Source organism: Bubalus kerabau, chromosome 10, assembly GCF_029407905.1.
Source record: "Bubalus kerabau isolate K-KA32 ecotype Philippines breed swamp buffalo chromosome 10, PCC_UOA_SB_1v2, whole genome shotgun sequence".
Lineage (NCBI taxonomy): Eukaryota > Metazoa > Chordata > Mammalia > Artiodactyla > Bovidae > Bubalus > Bubalus kerabau.
Window position 1 is genome coordinate 91,626,620 of NC_073633.1, and position 22,081 is coordinate 91,648,700.

Genomic DNA, 22,081 nt, shown 5'->3' on the forward strand with positions numbered 1-22,081 from the left:
TAGAAAAGGTGTAGTTGACCTTTCTGTAGCTGAGAGTCATGTTTTTTCACAAGACTATCAAATTACCACTCATTTTCCATTGTACCTTCTTTCAGGGCCTTACTTTCTTTTTACTTGCTAACGTCAATGCTTTGAGGGAGAGAGTTGTCAGTGAAGGTGAAAATGGTCAGTGTCATGGGGATTTGCTCTGTCTTTCCTGCCATAACACCAGTCCTCTGATCCAGAAATACTTCCTGCACTGGGGCCATAAGGAGAATAGGACCTCACTGTCCTCCTGTTGAAGAGACCTGCTCGCTGGGCTCTGCTCGCTTGCTCCCATCTGTCTCAAGGCTTGTTGTTTCTTTCGCTCTGAGCATCTGCACTCCAAGAAGGCATGAACTTTTTCTTTCACTTCCTTTCTTCTGCGGGTGATGATCTGACATCACCCTGAGAAAGAAGCTGAAGGTCGCCGAATATAAACACTGTCACTCCTCGCTGGCTGAGGCAGAAAGGCAGAGGGTTGAGTGAGCACCCAGGGGTCTGGAGGAAGGGGACAGAAACCACGATGCCAAGGTCTTGGGCGCCACTTGTGTGCTTGAGGGCTCAGGGTCTCTGTGCCTTTATACACTGAAGGCACTGGGGAGGACACATTTCCTCTGGAGTCACCCTTAACCATCTGCCACTCTAGGAGGATGAAGGTAGGAGTCCAGTTGGCAATGGAAGTTGTCATGGGGAAGAAGGCCATTTGGGGTGGGCTGAGGGCTGGGCTGCTCACAGGAGTGTCCCTGGGCGGAAAAGACTAGGGGGCAAACTGTGTGAGCCACTGGGAAAGGGAAAGGGGCTCAGGTTGCTGCCCAAGGAAGGCAGGTCTCTCGCACTGAACCACCACCCTGGGTCTTAAGGACAGCTGAAGTGGCCAAGTGGGCTAGTGGGTCGGGGGGAGAAGCACCCAACAAACGCCTTGGTCCTCTGCCCATCCTTCTATAGAAAATGAAACAGGCTTGCGAGATATTTCCTCACTCAGTGCTGAAGTGTCCAAGGATGAAAATGTGTTGAAATCTCTCTCTCTCTTTCTCTCTCTCTCGGTTTGGGAAAAAAAAAAAAAGAGCTAAGGATTGAGGAAGATGGTTCAACACAGGCTACGTCTGCTCTCCAAGGGGCTCTGGACTTGTCCCGCCGCAGCCTTCTCGGCTCTCCCGGCCAGAGCTCGTGTCTCGCGGTGGAAGCCGGGCGGCGGTGCGCGGGGGATGCTCTTACATAATCGCCCGGCCGCGTCCTGCTTCCTCGCGCGCGCTCCTGCACCGCGCGGGCTTGGAGAGCCTGGGGGGAGGGGGGGTACCGCGATGGAGCCGGGGCAGGCGCTGCGGGGCCGGGGCCGCCCCCGCGGGGGGAGATGAGCGTGAGGAGCTGCGGGAGGAGGGTTCGAGAGGCGGCGGGGGAGGTGAAGGTCAGTGGGTGTGAAGCGCCCGATGCACACCGCCCCCCCGCCCCCGGTCCTCCCCTGTCCCCTCCTTCCCTTCCTCTCCGTCCCCCTCTGACGTCTGGAGCTGGCAGCCCGGCCGGTTCCGCATTCCCGACCCCTCCCCGCCGCCCAGGGGCCGCTATATAGCCGGGGCTGATGCAACCCGTCCCGCCGCCCGCCACAGCCTGCGGGAGGGACGCTCGGCGGCCGCGACGGAGGTGGGGCGCTGCAGCGGCGGCGGCGGCGGCGGCGGCTGGGCTGGCGCCGCGGCGGCTCCCGGGCCGGACGGGCCTGGGCACCGGGCGGAGCTCGGCGGCCGGGCGGCAGCGGCGCTGAGCGGGCACGGCGCCTGCAGCAGGGCCCTGGCCCCGGGGGCGCCGCCTCCGCCCGCGGCTTCTGCACGGTGGGTGCGAGGGCGCGCGCGCGCCGGGGGGCGCCGGGTGGGAGGGAGGGGTGGGGCGCGCCGGGCGCGGGCACCTGGGACGGCCGCACACCCCACACCCCCAGTGCGGGCGGAGCGCGCCGGAGCCCCCGGAACCCGAGCCCCGCGGGGAGGCTCCCGTAGCCTTGGGAGCCCGCGCGGCCCCGGAGAGGGGGCGCTCTGCAGCCCGGACCCGCTCCCGCTAAGCGCCCGCGAGCGGGTGGCTTTCTCTTTGGTTCCCGCCCTGGGACGGGAGGCTCCGTCCGCTCCCGGGACGGCCGAGGAGCTCTCTCTGCCTCCCTCCCGCGCGCTCCTCCCCCGTCCGTTTTGCAGGGAGGTGCTCTCGCGCGGCGGGGAAGGCGGGTGAGTGGGGAGAAGACGGCCCTGGGGTGGAAATGGAGGGTTGAAGGCCTGGGAGGTGCAAGGGTGCCGGTGGTGGAGGGATGACAGGGACCTGCTGGCAAGTCGTGCCCGCCCCTCCCCTTCGCAGGGAGGAAGCGCGGCTCCCTGAGGACCTGGAAGAGGGCGCTGACAAGGGCTGGGCTCTCCATGCAATGAAGAGGGTTTCCCTCAGGGCCATTGCTCGGGGATTCCCCCTCTCGGAGGGGGGTGTGGGGGGGTCTAAGGGCGGCCGGGTCCCCTTTGGGCTCCCCCAACTGCCAAGCCAGGTTACATAAGGAGTCAAGCCGGCTGCGCTAGGTAACCAGCCCCGCCTCTCCGGCCCAGCCCAGTTTAGACGGCTCTCTTCTGCCTCGCCCCTCAAAAGAGCCTGAAAGGTTAGGACTTAACACGGCCTGGACCCCTGATCCCGGGGTTGCACTCCCAAGTTTTGCCTGGGTCAGTGGTGGGGTCGGGGGTGGGACAGGGAGGCCCTCTGCTCTTCGGCAGGGAGGATGGGCTGTCCCGCGGCTGAAGATGGAAAGAACTCGACTGATCCCTTGGGTCAGCTGGGAGGGCAAGGTTGCTTGACCCTTGCCCACTGTGCCGCCCCCCACCGACTGGCATCTAGGACACTGGGCTGTGGCCTGACCGCACGTGCTCAGAGCAGCTGGGTTCAGGTCTTCTTCTCACAAGAGTTTGCAGACCCGTGTGTGTTCCCAGGTTTAAATCTCGGTGGACTGTCCTCAGGGTCTTGGTTTGGGGAACATGAGAGACTGGAGCTTGAAACTATGCTTGGGAGCCTGCTTATCCTTTAAGACCTTGCAGAAAACTGTGTTCACATGTCATCTGCCTTCCCCCAGGGTTTTTAAAAACACCTCCCATTGCTTTCATCTTCCCTGCCAATCTGGCTGCAGTTTGGATGGACGCCTTATCTTCCTTCACAGGTTTCTAGGGGAGAGTTTAGCCAGGTATCAGGTGTGAGCATGGCTCTGATTTTATATAAACCTGACGACCAGGGAAGAGAAGCACGATTTGTTCTCGTGCCTCGGGCTGGTTAAGATTTCTCCTTGTTTAAAACACGGAGAACTGATTTCTCAAAGACTCGTCTGTTCCCCTTCTACTCTGGCTTTGGTTCAGAGCTGTAGGTAGCCCCAGAATCTTCTTGAAGAGCTGGGTGCTGTGAGATTTGAAGGGCAGCTAGAAAGCATGGATTGGTTGAGATGGTAAAGAACCTGCCTGCAATGCAGGAGACCCAGGTTTGATCCCTGGGTCGGGAAGACCCCCTGGAGAAGGGAATGGCTACCCACTCCAGTATTCTTGCCTGGAGAATTCCATGGACAGAGGAGCCTGGCGGGTAGAGTCCATGGGGTTGCAAAGAGTCGGACACAATGGAGCAACTAACACTTTCACTTTCACTCAGAAGGCATGGATGTAGAGGCTTCTGACTTTTCTCCTGGGTTGGTTGCAGCCACCTCCAAGGAGATGTGTTGATAACTGGTGACAGTGTCCCCCAAGGAAGAACTTGGACAAGAATCTCTCCATTCACTTGCTGCCTAGCTTTTGCAGCCACCAGCATCTGTCGTTGCCTCTCCCACCTGTTTGCAGGATGTGTAGGCATCTTTTCCAACCTGCCAGACCCTTGGCAGAACCCTGAGACGGGCTAGGCTCTCCAGGCCTTGTTTGTTGTGGGGTTGCTGGTGTTGCAGTGGGGCTGTCTCTGACACAAGTGTCTCTGTTTCCAGTTCTGCTCTGGAAAGAAGGGGCCAGTGCAGACTCTAGGTTGGCCTGCTCTGTATTCATTCAGGCCCAGCTCAACTTCAGCAGTCAGAGCCAGGGCTGAGGGCAAGCTACATTCTTTTCTGCTTTTCTGCTGCAGGATGCAGTTTGCTTTTTTTCCATGTGAATGAATTATGTTGGAAACCGAAATAGGAAGAGAAAACTAGAGTGTGTATGGGTATGTGTGTGTGCATACCTATATAGGCAGGGGGAAAGCAGCGGGCACATTATTTTTCCATTTTCCTTTAATTAAGGCTCTGTGGAGGTGTGTTTGAAAACAGAGGGTCTCCTATGCCTTTGAGGAGGGTGAGAACACTGTTTTGGCTGCGTCCCGGGCCATATGCAGCGTATGGTGGCCAATGAAACTGGGCCTGGCTCGTTCTGTTGCTTGTCTTGGCAGTAGGTTCCGTGGCTTGTATTACCAGCTCTGGAACTTACAGGCTGCCAAACTCTGTATGCCTGTGTGTGTGCGCGCACACATACGTGTGTGTGTGTATGTGCGCGCTTGCTCTTGTGCATGTGTGTGGTTTGGCCTCTCGAAACTCAGCAGAGACAAATGCCTTAGCAACCCAGGGTTGGAATTTTCGGCCTGTGTTTCTTTACACTCATGGCTGGCTGTGGGAGGCCCGGCCAGAGCCCACCATTCTGGGTTTTTTTCCTCTCTTTTTTTTTAGTCTGTTTTCTTGCTCCTACCCATGGGATTCCATTTGTGGAGCTCAATTTCTAAAGCTTTAACTGGCCGATGGCATAATTTTTTAAAAAAGGGCCAAAGGATCGGTCACAGGCTGTGTGTGTGTCTGTGCTATGTATCATAATATGAACTCCTGGAGCCAGGAACAAGACAGGGTGAGCAGGGAAGAGAGTCTAGGAGGCCCAGAGACAGTTCCTTCTCAGCTGCTTCTCGCTGCTCAGAATAAGGATCCAGGCAGAAATGACTTACTGTGTATTTACTGAGCACCTACATTAGGCAGGAGAGAAAGCCTGTGCTTATAAGCAGGGCTTGTCTAAAGCATTTCCCTGGTCTCTGGGGAAGAACCTTTCTTGGGGATACATTCTAGTTTCTTTCATGGCTGGGTTGGCTACGCAGGGCTTACACTATGTCAGGGGCTTCTTCTGACACCTACCACCCCTCATTTTTTCTTATGAAGATCTGAGGAGTGACCCCTTCTAAGCAATGTAGGGGTACAGTGAGTTGAAAGACACAGCAGATACTGGCCCTCTTCTTCTGGAGGTGGGCATGGAAACCCAGCCGTGGGAGCACCCTGTTGCCAGTGATCGCTGTAGTTGTTGTCCTGGCTGGCGAGATGGAGAAGCACTTAGGAGAAACCGAGGCAAAGGGCAGGTGCTGGGTCTCATTCTCATTTCCACACTTTTGTACCCAGCCCCGATCTGCCACCTGTTGTTTCTCTTCTGCAGTAACTGCCTGGATGCAGGATGGTCCTGCCCTCTTGAGGTTTTGAGTTGGAAAGGAGAAGAGCAGAGAATCCTCTGGGCCGGGCTGGGCGTGACGGTGGCGTGGATCCTCTTCTTGGCCATAGGATAGGGAGATTGGTGTTCGATGGGAACTGGGAACAATGCAGAAGGAACCTCGAGGGCTCACCCAGCACTAGTGTTGCTCCAGGAAGGAAGGCACTCAAAGCCACACTGACGTCATGCTCACAGGTGCTGTTCCAGGTGCTTTCCAAGCGTTAACTAATTAAATCTTCTTCTCAGCCTTACAGGGAAAGTAAGGTGACTAGTCCCACTGTGCAGCAGAGGACAGGGAGGCACAGAGAGGTTAGGGAACTTGCCCAAGGTCACACAGCTAGTAGGAGCAGAGCTAGGATTCATACTCAGATGATCTGGCTTTGGAGTTTCCACTTTTAACCTGCCTCACTCTCCTGCCTGCAGAGCTGAGCCAGCCGTCGGAGATGGTCTTCTGCTGCTTGCCCTTGTGCTCCGTCTCGGAGCTTTCTCCACCTTTTCCTCCTTGCCTCCTGGATCTCCTTGTCTTTTGGAAGCTGATTGGCCTGCATCATTTCAGATTCCAGGAGAAAGGTCATCTCAGATAACTCCTTAGCTCCAGGGACAGATTTGGTGTTTAATTCTCTAAGATTCATGATTGTTAGTGCTGTGCTCTGTGATATCTGGCCTGGCAACTTTCTGGCCTCTCTGCCCTCTACTTGCTGCCATGGACTTCTGCCCTCTACAGCTTCTTCCTGGGAATCTTCTGAGGCTCCACCTCCTAAGACCTCCAAGTCGCTCTTGTTGATTTCAATTACCAGCTGCTTGCTCTTAACTTCCAACCCCACTAGTGCTCCTGGGGTCTGATCCTATGAACTCCATTGCTCCTTGACCTGCTCTCACTCACCTCCACTTTCTGCACCAAGCCTTGGGCCAGTGGCACTCATTTGCACCCCTATTTCTGGCTCCCGATGCCTGCCCAGGCCAGCTATTTGCTTAGAAGGGAGCTAACCCCCAGGGATTTTAGAGCTGTCCTTAAACTTTTGTTTTTATGGGCAGAAAGTTCATGAGGCAGATCCTAACCTTTTCTTAACCTGTCTTTTTGGGAAAAAAAAAAATCTGTCTTTGCCATTTTAGATCGAGATGCCCATTATTGGGCACTTTCTAATAAGACTAGCCTTTCAGAAGTTGGGACTGTTGTTTATAGATACTCCCATTAAAAAAATATAATAATATCTTACAGGTTTACATACAGTAAACAAGGGAAGAAAATAAGAGGGAAAAACTTATCTCTACACTTCCTTCTTTTGGCTGGAATGACTCTTCATCTTAATGTCTCACATTAGGGCCCATTTTTGGAACTTGACGTGTTTTGTGGTTTTTCTTCTACTTGTATTAGGCAGTACCCCCAGACCATGTGCCTACAAGTCCCTGAGGAAGTCAGGATAGAGACATATCAGATCTTTTCTTTAGGTTCTTTTCCCCTTGGATCTACCTGGTCCCTGTTTCTTTCAAGCTGGCTTTTAGGGAGCTGCATCAGACCATCCCAAATCTTAGGCTCAACAACAGCGTAGGATCCACTGTGACCTCCAGAATGTTTTCTGTCTCATTTATGCCTTGCTTGTCTGTCTCATCTTGGATCTACACAGTACCCAGTTTTTCTCCACTGGCTAGTTTCCAGGTCGTTCCTGGTCAGTGTCCCAAATTGCCAAAGTCTTTTTGATTCTAGGCCTGTCTTTTGAGGCACAAGAGCTATTTGCCAATATGGGTCTTCTGCCAGCATATAGAGTTTGCTCTTTCTTTATGCAACCCAGTTACTAATGAGACATGGAGGATGTCCTCCATGTCATGGAAGGCATGGAGGATCTTTATGTTCCATATGGACCCCTGGGCCCAAAGGGCAACACTCAGTTCTTCCCTTAAATCTCCTGCTGTTTAGTTCTCCTTTTCCCACTAAATTGTTTATGGAACAACCAGTCTGGGAGATGATTTCACCTCTTGTCATCTTCCGTCTGTCTTCCTTGAAGTGGGTCAATTCCTCCTGACTGTTGTGGGTTCCCTGCCACCCCTCTCCCCTTCCCACACACACCTTCTAGTCGATCCCTAAATCACTGCAAGTTTTCAAATCGCCCAAGTTGCCTTTCAGCCAGGCCTTGTCAGCTAGCTCTTTCCAGTTAATGGGGATCCAATTATTAGAGGCAGCTGCTCCAGCTCCTCCATCTCTGCACCCCCCCCACGCCACCCCTGGAGCCATGTAGGATGACTTCTTGCTGGTGGATGTCAGCTGTTGTGGTTGTCTTCTTGGAATGGCATGTGTTAAGGACTTTGTGGTTTGTATCTGAGCATTTAGGGGCGCCCTTGAGGGGAAGGGCAGGAGAGGGAGATTTTTTTTTCCCACTTTTGCAAAGGAAAGCCTGGTGCCTAATCCCCCTGAGTGAGGCTTGTCCTTGGGGTGTGTTTACAGAGGAGCAGGAATGGGAAGAATTCATGGGGCTGCTGCTCCCAGGAGGTGCTCCCTCTGGCAGGGGTGGGGTTCTCACGGTAGCAGAGAATTCATTATACTTTGGGATCATTTGTTAGTGTCTCATTTATACCATCTGTATGAAAATAAACAGAAGCTGCAAGCCGAGCCTATCGTTCCCGGAACACAGAGGCGTCTGGCTTCCATCTCCTGAGATGGCTTAGGCGAGGAAACATCCAGAAGCCTCTGGCGGATTTTTCTTGGGGGCTACTGTGGGAGCGCATGGTCTGGAGGTGGAGGACAAGCGTCTAAACCTCCAGAGACAGATCCTCACCCGACTCACTGAATTTGGCTCCCCCATGAACGTATCCCTCGTTCATTCATTCAGTCAAGTTTTTGTGGATTATCCTTTCTGTGCCATAAATGATGCAGGCATGGGGTCCCATGGGGCAACAACAGGCATGCCTGTTGCTTACCTTCCACTGGCTAAGTGGCCACATGGCACATTTTGCCACATGCGTGGGTCCTTACACTCCAGGGAGGTTCTGGGACTTCGGGCCAAGGAGAGGACCTTGCACTCTATTTTGCTTTGCTCCACACCTGAGGCGTGGTGCCTTCCTCCCCTGTTAGGGGTTGGTGTTCAGCTGAAGTGCCAGGTATAGAACATTGTCAAGTTTCCCAGCTCCTGTCCACTGTGACCTGCTCAGTTAAACATCCTTCCTGGGATTGCTGACTCTTTGTAGCATCAGTTCAGGTCTAGAAGGGGTGCTGGGGGTGGGGGTGGGCTGTTGTAGGGTTTTTTTTTCTTTTCTGAGAAGAAGATATGAGTTTGCTTTGTCAGTTTGGCTCAGGTAGCCTGAAATTGGGCTTCCCAGGCGGTGCTAGTGATAAAGAACCGGCCTGCCAGTGCAGGAGACATCAGAGCCGTGGGTTCAATCCCTGGGTCGGGAAGATCCTAGGTATGGTTTCCCCAGACAGGAGTGAGTCCTTATACTGGCCCTTTCTTATTCCCTGCAGGAGTCCCCAGAAGACATGTGACTCACCCACTGTGCCCTGGAGCAGCCTCTGGCCTGGCAGCCTGTTGCCCACTCTGCACTGCAGGCCTGGCTCCAGAGGGTGGAAAGTGAAAGTGTTAGTTGCTCAGTCATGTCTGACTCTCTGCGACCCTATGGACTGTAGCTTGCCAGGGTCCTCTGTCCACGGGGTTCTCCAGACAAGATTTCTGAAGTGGGCTGCCATTCCCTTCTCCAGGGGATCTTCCTGACCCAGGGATGGAACCTGGGTCTCGCACATTGCAGGTAGATTCTTTATCATCTGAGCCACCAGGGAAGCCCCAGAGGGCGGAGGAAGTGACTTTATCAACAAACCTGGATTCCAGTCCAGCTCAGGCCTAGAGAGGGTCATAGCACATTGACCAACCACATATAAGTGGTCCCAGGGACTGTTTCTTCTATGTCTGGACTTCTGCCTAGCCTGTCATGTAGTTCTTCAGGGAACTTCTTGAACCTGGATCTCCATGGAAAGCAGAGTAGAGGGTCCTCTATGCAAGAGAATGATCCTCCATTGTGGACTGATGTCTGAAAATCCACCATTAGAAGGTCATTTCTTCCGCACTAACATTTCTTGGACCACCAGAAGGGAAATAAAAAGGGTGGGGTGAGAAAGCTTTGGTTCTAAAATCCAGGGCCCAGGAGTCCAGCTCTGTCCCTCTATAGCCGTGTGATGGTGGGCAAGTCATTGAACCTCTGAGCTTGTTTCCTCCTGTACAAAATGAGGATGTGGTTTAGATGAGCACAGGGCCTCCTCCAGCTCTAAGACTATAACTTGATGTGAATGAGCCTGAGATCCTTTTCTGAGAATGGCCCAGGGGACACTGGGTGCTGAGGAAGGGGAGAAAGGATGTGGGGTGGGGAATGGGGGGTGCTGAGTGGCCAAGTGTGGGAGGCAGAGCAGGTAGAGCACAGAGGAAAGAGCCTGGGGCCCGAGTGTAAGGTGGGGTGCGAGGTGGGGCGCTGTGTGCAGAAGACTTCATGGCAGATGCGGCTGGTGCTGAGGATGAGATGGCAGGTCTGCTGTCTGCTCACAAGTGCCTTTCTTTCAAGAAAGTTGATGTCCAGAGGAAGTGTTGGTGGTCTCAGGGTGCAAATCACCAACATGTTTTTCCCCCCAAAGTGCAGAACCAATTGAGAAAGAAACACAGGGTTGGATACGGAACCAAATTTCACCTTTAGAAGTGAAATGGAGATGGAGAAGGTGACCTGGGCTCATGACCCGAATGGCCTCACTAATATGCTGCTCTCCTTGAAATCTAGACGTGAGAGCCTGAGACCCAGACAGCATGGCCACAGGAGTAACTGCCCAGCAGAGGCGTGAGGTCTGATGGACATCCCGTCTTCCCTGTCTCGCTAAATACACCCCTCTCCGTGGTAGAGAGATGGGCCAGAGTTTCTCCCCCAGGATTTCCAAGACAGATGAAGTGTTGATTTGATAGCCCTGTGCAGAGATGCATGAAGAGGTGGGGGGGGTGGGCAGAGAAATTATTTTCTTTATAGGACTAGAATCCAGAAGCATTTTTGTACTAAAATACCACTTACAAGGCTGCCTAGAAGCCAAGAATGTGTACAACTGATCTCCATACTATTCTCAGTGCCTCTCAGCTCATAGTAGGTAGTTGACAATTGGATGGATGGGTGGATGGTTGAATGGATGGATAGGAGCCCCGTAAGTGACCGTAAAGTCTGGCGTTACTGGCAGACAAGGTCTCTTCGCTGCCATCTGTGCAGCGAAGTGATGGTTTCTTATCCATGAGCTTCCCCCAGTGAAAGGAAGGAAGAAATAAGAATTCCCTGGGTGCTGACCTGTCTAATTTATGTCTTTCTTTCATGCCTGAATCTGTCTTCCTTTGCACACCTTCTGAGTCTGGAGGAGCTAGAATATGTGCTTGCTTTGAGAGTGAAGAGCCCGTGGAGGACTTTTCTTGTCCTGGGCTCCACGGGGAAAGCACATGCTAATTAATTCCATCTCCTTTGCCTCAGTCGCTTCCTCATAGATGCCAGGTGCAAGAACTCTCACACGCACACACACTGTTAACTTCAATTTGCTTCATCTCGTATTCAGGGTGTCTTAACAAGTAGGCAGAATGGGATGTGTGATTGGAGGGGAGGCACCATGCCAGCCTCAAAATAGCTCCCTCTTAAACATGTGCAAAGGTGCTCGATGTGCCTCCATTCTGATCCATTCCCTTTGGAGGCAGCGAGCTGCAGTCTAAATCCAGCTCTACCAGTTTTAAAGTGTTCAGTCTGGAGTGAGTTCTCTTTCTAAGCTTTCCTTCTTCCTCCATGTCCTGGGCTCTGATCTAGCCTTTTGGGGCTGGTGGAAGGATGACCGCAGTGCTTAGCTCAGAGCAAATACTGAATCCATGTGGCCTGTGATTGGGTTAAGCATTGCCTAGGTGCCAGTGATAACCTTGGTGTGAATTGATTGATCAAGTTTCTCTCGATAACAGAATGGATGTAAGGGCAGGAAGAGCAACTTGGGGTGGAGAAGGGGTTTAGGGGGACACTGGTGAAAGAAAGGGTGGGGTCCCGGCAAGACTTGGGACTTAAGCCCCTCATGGAAGCTCTCACCCGGCTGACCGTGCCTGTCCTGCTCTTCTGTCCACTCCAGGCTGGACTGCCACTCCTCCTGCTATGATGCCTGGGCAGATCCCAGACCCTTCCGTGACTGCGGGCTCTCTGCCAGGGCTTGGCCCCCTGACTGGACTCCCCAGTTCGGCTCTGACTGCAGAGGAGCTGAAATACGCCGACATCCGCAACATCGGGGCCATGATTGCCCCTTTGCACTTCCTGGAGGTGAAACTGGGCAAGAGGCCCCAGCCTGTGAAGAGTGAGGTGAGTGAGCCTTGTTCCCCCAGGCAGGATCTTGGGGAGGGTAAGATGCCTGGGTTAGCATCCCAAAGTGAAAGTGAAAGTTGCTCAGTTATGTCTGACTCTTTGTGATCCCCATGGACCACAGTTCATGGAATTCTCCAAGCCAGGATACTGGAGTGGGTAGCCGTTCCCTTCTCCAGGGGATCTTCCCAACTCAGGAACTGAACCTGGGTCTCCTGCATTGCAGGTGGATTCTTTACCAACTGAACTAGCATCCCAGGTCTAGCCCTAAACTTGCCAGGTGACCTAAGCTTTGCTGTTTAATGTGGGGTCTGAGGACCAGTAGCATCCATGTCACCCTGGGGTTGTTAGAAATGCAGAATCTCAGGCCCTACCCCAGATCTTCTGAATCAGGACCTGTATTTTTAACAAACTGCCCCCCTACTCCCCAACACACACCAGGATATTCATGGCCACATTAACATTTGAGAAGCACTGGGCTAGGTCAGGATGCTAAACCTGTCTCTGGTTCTTCAAGGGGCACAGGAAGAGTGATTAATCATGAAAGTATTGAATAATACCATCTGACCATCACTCTGGAGTGTTGAGGGGGGCGGTGGTCAGCGGAGGCAATGGAAATGTACACATGCTTTGAAAAGTATATACGGCAAAGCTAATATTGGGTTAGTTAAAAAAAATTGTTATCATTGGTCACATCATTGTCTTTATTGCTCTTGGCTCCAGGTTGGAGCTGAAAGCAGGAACTTGGAGGAGGGCGTGGGCTCCCTTCCCAAAGCACTGCCAGAGCCGGGCCTGGCCTCAGTTGCCCAGCGTCACCCGTTTTAGCTGATATTTGCAGAGGACCCACCGTGCAGCCTGCCTTCCTCAGGTCCCTTGCAGCTGCAGCTCTCATGAGCCTTCCTTGTGGAACAGCAGCATTTCCCTGGGGACTAGTGAGAAGCAGAAGTCCCCCAGGGTGGGTGATCATCAATGCTGGGCACGCCCTGGGTCACTGCCCCAGGGCTGGCAATTTGTCCAAAGGCCTGCCCTTGTGAGGTCCCTGTCAGGGCCATGTTTTCAGAGGCCAGACTGAGTAGCTGCCCACCTGGAAGGGAGAAGGAGCTGGTGCTGGGAGCCATGCTAAACATACTAAAGTCACTTCTGTCGTGTCCAACTCTTTGGTGATGCTGTGGACTGTAGCCCACCAGGCTCCTCTGTCCATGGGATTCTCCAGGCAAGAATATTGGGTGGGTTGCCATTTCCTTCTCCAGGGGATCTTCCTGACCCAGGGATCGAATCTATGAATCTACATCTCTTGTGTCTCCTGCATTGATAGGTGGGTTCTTTACCACTAGCGCCACCTGGGAAGCTGGAGAGGGGTCAGACAGCAGGGTCGGGTGGGGGAGCTGAGTCTCAGATGCTGGGCTACTCTCGGGGAGGGAGCATTCAGAAACGTGCTCCGGGATGGGGGCTCATCCTGTAGGATGGAGCTCACAGGGCTGGACCTCCCAGAGAGGGGGACTCTAGGTGGAGAAAGGTGTCCAGGTACTGGCGGGGGTTGGGGGGTGGGGGCAGTTGGGTATTTCATGGTGCTTCTGCTGTGCCCTCTGCCCTTTGTCTCCCCCAAAAGCACCATAAAACTGCACAGAAGATCTGCTGGGAGCTCAGCTGGCGGGGGTGGCATGCTGGCCATTGGCGGGGCTGGCCATGGCTCTCAGGTGTGTTTGGTTTGGCCTGCACAGTGTTTTAAAAGAAGCTGGAGCCAACCTTTCACTTGAAAACTTGGATTTTAACCTTTGATTACAAAATGGGGCGATCTGGCCACAGCCGGCCCTGTGCTGGCGTGGCCATAGCTCCCTGAAGGGACCCTCTTCACTTTCCTCTCTCTCGTCTCCCACGGGCCCCTGAGCCTCTCTGTTAACTCTCGATGATTTCGCTTCCCCTTGTTGGCTTGACTTTCACTGCTGCCTGCAGCTCTCATCTACCCTGGGCTACGTGGCCCCTGCTGTAGACTTTTGTACTGGAGACACCTGGGTTAGGTGCCCTGTAGCGGCTCCCTAGAGACTGTTGATGACAAGATAAGAGTGGATGGTAATGATACTCTTCTAAATTGACTTCATCCGTGTGCTGTGGAATACACCTCCCAGCTTACTTGGTGCTCTCTGCATTCTTCGTGCAAAGACTTGTCTTGGGTTTTTTTTTGCTATTTCACTTCCCCAGGCCCAGAACTTGAAAGTATCCATTTCTGGGTCATTCCACAGTATTTAAAACCATTTAAAACCAGTAGCTGAGCAGGGGGCACTGAGGCTGTTGGGGTTGATGAAGAGCCAGGTGCCTTGGTCTCTGGGATCTGCCCTGGGGAGGGGGGGCAGGGGCTGAGTTACCACCTCTTCCCTCCACAAAAGGCGCCAGAGGAGCTTTCTTTTTTGGAAAATGCCTTTATTTGGATTGCATATTTTTACATTTCACAGCCTCCCCCAGTTGGTGGCATATGCCCTCTACCTGACAGTGACGTGCTGTCCTCACAGGCACCCACAATACGCACCATCCAGGCTGTGAAAATAACAAGCCTTTTTTTAGGGTGTATTTGCATGTCCTCTCCCCCGCTGTCAGACTGCTGTGCTGCGGAGGCGATGAGGCCAGATGGAGGAGCACAGAGGCGCTGGTGTGGAATAAGGTCAGCCCTGCACTGGGAGCCGACCTGCAATGCGCTAAGTCAGACCCAAGGTGGGTGGGGGGTCCCTTCTGAGAGCAACTGAAAAATAAAGGGGGTTGAGAGAGAACCTTGCCACTGGGAACCTTACATCCTGAAGAGTCATTTGCATATGGCACACTGCCTTTGGGGAATTTTCACAGTAGCACTTTGTACTCGTAAAAGTTTCTTGAATAACCGTAAAATACGAATTTACATCTATGGAGCATTTAATACGTAGCAGGCCTATTGCTAAGGGCTTAACACGTATGATCTCTTTTGTTCCTTACCTGGTCCTGGTGATCCGATTCTCCTCCAGTTTAAAGAAGAGGAATATGGGACTTCCCTGGCAGTCCAATAGTTAGGACTCCATGCTTCCGCTGCAGAGGGTCAGGGTTCAATCCCTAGTCGGGGAACTAAGATCCCTCAGCCCAAGAGGTGTGGACAAAAGAAATTTTTTTTTTTTAATTTAAAAATAAAAAAATAAGAGGTAGTTGAGATCCAGGGAGGAGGAAGTCAAGTCACGCAGGGTTGCACAGCTGGAGGATGGCAGAGCTGGGAGCTGCACGGGGAAGACACTGCTGCTGTAACTGGCGGGGTGCATCTGGCACAATGCTGGGCATGCTCTGCAAAGTATCTCACCGAACCCTCTTGAGAACCCTCTAAGTCATTATTATTACTGTTGTTATTGTTATGCCCACAGTATGGATGCTGTCAACAAGTCTTGGGGACATCCAAGGTCGCACAGCTGGGAAACAGGCCTAGGCAGTCTGGCTTTTCAGCCAAAGCTTTAACCTCATGCTCTGCTGCCCTTTGTGCTCACTCCCTGCCTTCCAGGATTCTAATCAGTGCTCTAGCAGGCTGGGGAGGCAGATGAACCTGGTCCCAGAATGTTCCATCATTTTGATGACGTGGCCCGATTAGCGCTGAGCCCGGCAGTTCTGCAGCCGTCTCATCTCTCAGGCCCCCAGAGAGTGGACAGGCCAAGCCGCTGTGCAGGCAGCTCCATCCCAGCCGGCTCTTGGGCTGTCCGCCTTGTGGAGGCCAACAGCCTCTTGGGCCATGTCCAAATACACAAAGCAGTTGCGTAAGAGAAAATCGGAGGAATTAAGTTAAAGGACAGGTTTTGTAATGATAAAGTGCTTCGTGCTGATGTTGTTATTATTATATGGTTGACACATCATGTGTAACTATTTTCATGCCAGCTGCTTTCCTGCAGTCCGTTTGTCCAGCAGATACTTGCTAAGCACCCACTGTGTGCCAACCACTGGGCCAGACACTGGATATTGAACCGTAAGCCAAGTAGACAAAACCCACCTTCTCTTGGACTATGTATTTGGAGTGGGGCATCTGAGAATAAGCAAATTCACATACAATATAAAAGGCCAGGTAGTGGTCAGTGTCATGAAGACAAATTCAGTAGACCAAGTGGATGGCCATTGGCCAGATTGCGTGTTGGCTAGGGCATGTGGGCATGTTATATTGTGACTTATGGCAGTTTTAGAGCTGATGCTTCTGTCTTGCCTCTTTGTTCTTCTTTCCTTTCCAATACTCCTTTTCAAGGCAGCTTTGCTCCCTGGCTTTCTCCAGAGCTTTCCTTCCTTCTTCCATTTTTTTGTTCTGTAGCCTCTTAAAGCTGGACTCCTCCACCAAGCACTCTCTATTGTCCTGGAGGTCTCGGCCTGTCCCAGCTGGGTCATCTCTGAGTGGGCTACTTTGATTGTGGTGGCCACACCCTGCCTCTGGGCCTGGAATGCATTTCCAGTAGTGGGGGAGGGAGACTAGAAGCCCTGTCCTTGCAACCGCCGCCCCCCCCCCCCCCCACCAACCCCCTCTAAGCACTGCTCTAACAGCCTGCTGGATAGAACCCCTCACCCTCTGTGCCACTCTGGGGTGCTCTAGTAGGGACTCAAGTTCGTGGGAGGTTAGCCTGGATGACCTTTTAAGAAAGAGATTGCAAACTGTCATTCCATGGGCAGGAGTCAGCCTACAGATGAATCTTGTTTGGCCTTCACCATGTGGGTTTTTTTCTTCCTTTCTTTTTTTTTTTTAATTGAAAGAGTTGCTATATTTAAAAGTGAGGAAATGTGGACTTTTTGGCTTCTTTAAAAAACCCAGAATATGTGGCCCCTCTAGGCCCACGGCCTTATATGCACCAGGAAGCTGGAACTGAGTAGCAGACACTCACTGTGTTGGCATGTGGGCCTCAGTTCTCTGCAGTCCCCACTGCCCCCTATTGCCTTCTACCCAGCCCATTTCACACCCTGTCACCAGCCTGCTTTTGAGCCTGTGTCCTGTGTTTAGGTTCCAAGGACGGGGACTACATCTTTCATTCCTTCCTTTTTATTTCCACCAGACGGTGGACAGTGCTTGGCCTATGAAAGTGTTAGTCGCTCAGTCCTGTCCAACTAGTTGTGACCCCATGGACTATAGCCTGCCAGGCTCCTCTGTCCATGGAATTCTCCAGGCAAGAATGCTGGAGTGGGTAGCATTCCCTTCTCCAGGGGATCTTCCCAACCTAGGGATTGAACTTGGGTCTCCTGCATCACTGCAGGCAGATTCTTTACCGTCTGAGCCACAAGGGAAGGCCGTCTGGTCTATAGATTGTATGTTAAGACATGCTTGGTGGTTTGAACATTAATTAGCTGTATCGACTCGGCAAGTCACTTAAACTTTCCATCCCTTAGTTTCTATATCTCCCAGTTCTCACTTCTAGGCATTTGTCCATTTTTTTTTTCTGTTTGTGAGCATAAGGGACTTCAGGCTACAGGCAAGAGGACACAATAAAAATCAAACCAGCCATTCCCAAACTTGGTTGATCATCAAAACCACTTGGAAAGCTTCTTACGAATCCAGATTCCCAGACGCAACCTTAGGCCCAGGTACTCAGAATCTCTGAGGGTCCAGGGAATCTGTGTGTTTAGAGGGCCCAGGGAGTACTTGGCTACATTTGGGAACCTGACTTTCTGTTTGTACCTCTTGTACTCTTCTGATTCCCTAGGAATCAATGTCATTCCATCATGGTTTGCCTTTCCAGCAAAATCCATGTGGTGACTAGATCCTTATCCTCACCATCCTGAAAGCAGGAGAGGAGACTTACCTGTTTGTGGATTTCACATTGGTCACTTCCCAACTTCTCTTGGGGACCCTCGAGAACATTTAGAAGGTTTCCCCCTTTGGAAGAAGTGGGACTTTGAATCAATGAACTATTGTGTGATCTTGGAAGGTGTGCTCACTCTTAAGAGTTTGCTCACCAAAAAGACCAAAATGTTCATCCATGTTTAGCCTGAGCAAAAAATTGCCCCAAACCAGCTGATGTGCTGGGTAAATGTTGGCCTAAGCATGCTTGTGTTTTTAGTGATTTAAAACATAAAGGCAGCCCACTGACATTTTTTCGCAAGCCTTGCATAATTGGTTTTTAATTTGTGGCTCTTTGGAATAGCGTTGGCCTTATTCCCTCTGACTCAGATGCTTTTTCTGTCTCGTACTTGCTTGGCAGAGAGATCCAATCTGTCCCTTCTTGGAATAGAATCTCCCAACTCATCTTTGAAATCCTAAGTTTCCACTTTAGTTCCGTCACTCTTTGTTAGCACATTTTCCAAAGCTGTTAGCTTCCCCCACCCCACTTTAATCATTGAATTTGAGGGCGAATGAGTGATAGCTAAAGATAGCCGTGCATGTGTTTAACTTTGACCCCTGTGGTATTTACTCTTATTTCATACCGTAACCTGAGCATTCACAAGGTTCCAAACTTTTTTTTTTTAAACTTTAAACTTTTAATTTACTATTGGGGTATAGCCAATTAATAATGTTGTGGTAGTTTCAGGTGAGTGGCGAAGGGACTCAGCCATATATCTATATATCCGTTCTCCTGTGGATCCCCTTCCCCTCCAGGCTGGCACATAACTTTGAGCAGAGTTCCATGTGCTTGTTGGTTATCCATTTTGAATATAGCTTCCCAAACTCCCTAACTATCCCTTTCCCCCAGCAACCATAAGTTCATTTTCTAAGTCTTTGGGTCTCTTTCTGTTTTGTAAGTTCATTTGTATCATTTCTTTTTAGATTCCATATGTAAGGGATGTCATATGATGCTTCTCCTTCTCTGTCTGACTTACTTCACTCAGTATGACACTCTGAAAGTCCATCCACATTGCTGCAAATGGTGTTATTTCATTCTTTTCAATGGCTGGGTAGTACTCCATTGTATATATGTACCACATCTTTATCCATTCATCTGTCGATGGACATTTAGGTTGCTTCCCTATCTTGGCTATTGTAAACAGTGCTGCAGTGAATGTTGGGGTGCATGTATCCTTTCGGATCGTGTTTTTCTCTGAATATATGCCGGGAGTGGGATTGCAGCGTCATGTGGTAGCTCTATTTTTAGTTTTTTAAGGCACCTCCATACTGTTCTCCATAGTGAAAGTGAAAGTCACTCAGTTGTGTCCGACTCTTTGCGACTCCATGGACTATATATACAGTCTATGGAATTCTCCAGGCCAGAATGCTGGAGTGGGTAGCCTTTCCCTTCTCCAGAGCTTCTTCCCAACCCAGGGATCAAACCCAGGTCTCTTGCATTGCAGGCAGATTCTTTACCAGCTGAACCACAAAACGAACTCAAATGGCTTACAGACAAATATATGTATGTGAAAATCTCTTAGCTGCATCTGACTCTTAGTGACCCCATGGACTGTAGCCTCCCAGGCTCCTCCGTTCATGGGATTTTCCAGGCAAAAATCCTGGAGTGGGGTGCCATTGCCTCCTCCAGTTCTCCATAGTGGCTGTAGCAGTTTCATTCTGACTAGCTGTCTAGTAGTCTTCCCTTCTCTTCACACCCTTTCCAGCATTTGTGGTTTGTGCATTTTTTGATGATAGCCATTCTGATTGGTGTGAGGTGATATCTCATTGCAGTTTTGATTCCTAACTTCTTTTTTAACGTCAAAAGAATGTTATCCTAGCGCCAGGCCCCTTGGAGAGGTGGTGGTGGGGACATGGCTGGATCTGTATGTTCTTAGCAGAAATCAGACATTTCTGAAAAGTTCAAGGAGTCCCATGCTGCCTTCTTAGATCTCTGCCTTGAGATGGGGATAATAATAGCTCCTACCTGCTAGTGTTGCTGTATAATTAAGTGAACTAATGCAGGTAAAGAAGGGCTTCACATGATGCCTGGCACTTAAGAAGATACACAACAAATGTAAGACATGACTGCAATGACTTTCCAAATGAGTCAATCAGATGGTTTTATCATTGATTCAAAAATTGATTCTTGGGCTTTCATTTGCTTGTGGTATTTTACCCTTGGAGGTGGTGAGTGGCCTGAGTGAGTGGAGGTGTCCAGGTGTCAGGGGAGTGGGGCAGCAACCTGGCTGCCTAAGCAAACGGGCTGCTTCTTGGGCCTAGAAAGAGCTTTGGGCTTGGGTTCAAGCTTCTGGCTTCAGAATTGGCTCCATCGCCTACTCCCTGGACAACTTTGGACAAGTCAGCTGATCTTTTTGAGTGTAGTTTCCTTGTCTGCAAAAGGAGGAAACTAAAACTCTTGAAATTTCGTGGTGAACTTAAAGTGAGGTACTGTGTGTAAAGATAGCCTGACTATAGTCATCGCACCCTTACATCACCTTTACTAGGGACTGAGTCCACTTGCAGTGAATCACACTAGAGTTTCTGACAGCAGGGGTCTTTTCAATGTGTTGTATCTATGACCACGGTGTCAGAGATGCAAGCTGACCTTCTTGTTTCTGGTTGTTTATGTTTAAACATAGCCAGAGTTTTAGTTACCATCACAAACTGTGAATGAAAAGGCCCTTCAACCCTCAGGTTTCCACTAAGTTGCCCTGAGTGACCTCTTATCTCATTTCCTGTGGTGTTAAGGGCATTGCTAGTTTCCCAAGAATCCTCCGTATTTTTAGCAGCTCTGTCAACGCTGGTCATCTTACATTGGTGTCCCCAGACCCGCTGGCAATATAGACTCAGAGTTGGGAAACTGAGTCCCCTCATGGGTCCTCCTCTGGCTGAACAATTCTGCAAGTGTATAAGTGAAAGTGTTAGTTGCTCAGTCGTTTCTGACTCTTTGTGACCCCCTGGACTGTAGCCAGCCAGGCTCCTCTGTCCATGGAATTCTCCAGACAAGATTTCTGAAGTGGGCTGCCATTCCCTTCTCCAGGGGATCTTCCTGACCCAGGGATGGAATCTGGTTCTCCTGCATTGTGAGCAGGTTCTTTACCACCTGAGCTGCCAGGGAAGCCAACTCTGAAGCCAGCCAGATCTCTTTCCCCTCTGCTGCTGCTGCTGCTAAGTCGCTTCAGTCATGTCTGACCCTGTGCGATCCCACACACGGCAGCCCACCAGGCTCCCCTGTCCCTGGGATTCTCCAGGCAAGAACACTGGAGTGGGTTGCCATGTCCTTCTCCAATACAGGAAAGTGAAAAGTGAAAGTGAAGTTGCTCAGTCGTATCTGACTCTTAGCAACCCCATGGACCCCAGCCTACCAGGCTCCTCCATCCATGGGATTTTCCAGGCAAGAGTACTGGAGTGGGGTGCCATTGCCTTCTCCAATCTACTGTGCCCCAAAGATACAAGACAACTTCAGGAGAGCTTGAGCTCAGAGACCTAGAAGGACATTGAGCAGATTCGGGCTGGCTGCAGAGATACTTGGAATGAGGTTGGTGGGCTAGAACCTGTGTGCATGCTGGCCTCTGTGGGGCTCACTAGCTGTGCTCTGCTGTTTGACTGCAGTGTCCCGCTTTACTAAGCACTGTGCACGTGCATGTCCTGGGTGACAGCTTCTTCTGTGGCTTGCCTCCATGCCGCTGCTCCCTGTCTCTCCCCCGAACCAACCCCAATACAGAACCTTGGCTCTTTGGAAGCCATGTAACCAAACAGGACAGCTGATTGGAACAGTCTGGCTCTAGAGAGGTTACTAGAGATTTGAGCTTCAGCTTCCTCCCTGTCTCACAACAGATACAAAAATTAACTCAAATTGGATCAAAGACCTATAGTAAGAGCTAAAACCACAAAACTCTTGGAAGAAAAATCCACAAATCTATGTGACCTTGGATTAGATATGACACCAAAAGCACAAGCAATGAAAAATAACTTGGACATCATCAAAATTAAAAACTGTCATGCTTCAAAGGACCAAAAGTGAAAAGACAGTCCACAGAATGAGAACTTTTGCGAATTATAGACCTGATAAAGGATTTGTATCCAGAATATATAAAGAATGATTAAAATTCTTATTAAAAGACACATCATATCATATTATATCATATCAGTCACTCAGTTGTGTCCGACTCTTTGTGACCCCACGAATCGCAGCACGCCAGGCCTCCCTGTCCATCACCAACTCCCGGAGTTCACTTAGACTCACGTCCATCGAGTCAGTGATGCCATCCAGCCATCTCATCTGTCGTCCCCTTCTCCTCCTGCCCCCAATCCCTCCCAGCATCAGAGTCTTTTCCAATGAGTCAACTCTTCGCATGAGATGGCCAAAGTACTGGAGTTTCAGCTTTAGCATCAGTCCTTCCAAAGAAATCCCAGGGCTGATCTCCTTCAGAATGGACTGGTTGGATCTCCTTGCAGTCCAAGGGACTCTCAAGAG

General features: G+C 51.1%; 1 protein-coding gene across 2 annotated transcripts in view; it reads left to right on the forward strand.

The window, feature by feature from the left end:
* The first annotated feature begins 1,548 nt into the window (after positions 1-1,548).
* Positions 1,549-22,081, forward strand: part of JDP2 (Jun dimerization protein 2) — a 43,792-nt gene continuing 23,259 nt past the window's right edge. Inside the window, exons 1-2 of one of the 2 annotated variants that reach the window (XM_055538691.1) lie at positions 1,549-1,844; positions 11,590-11,813. In XM_055538691.1, the coding sequence (XP_055394666.1) occupies positions 11,613-11,813 (201 nt within the window). In that variant the 5' untranslated portion in view covers positions 1,549-1,844; positions 11,590-11,612. Of the gene's footprint in view, positions 1,845-8,898; positions 9,222-11,589; positions 11,814-22,081 lie in introns of those variants that run through there. The other variant, XM_055538692.1, reaches the window with a different exon arrangement.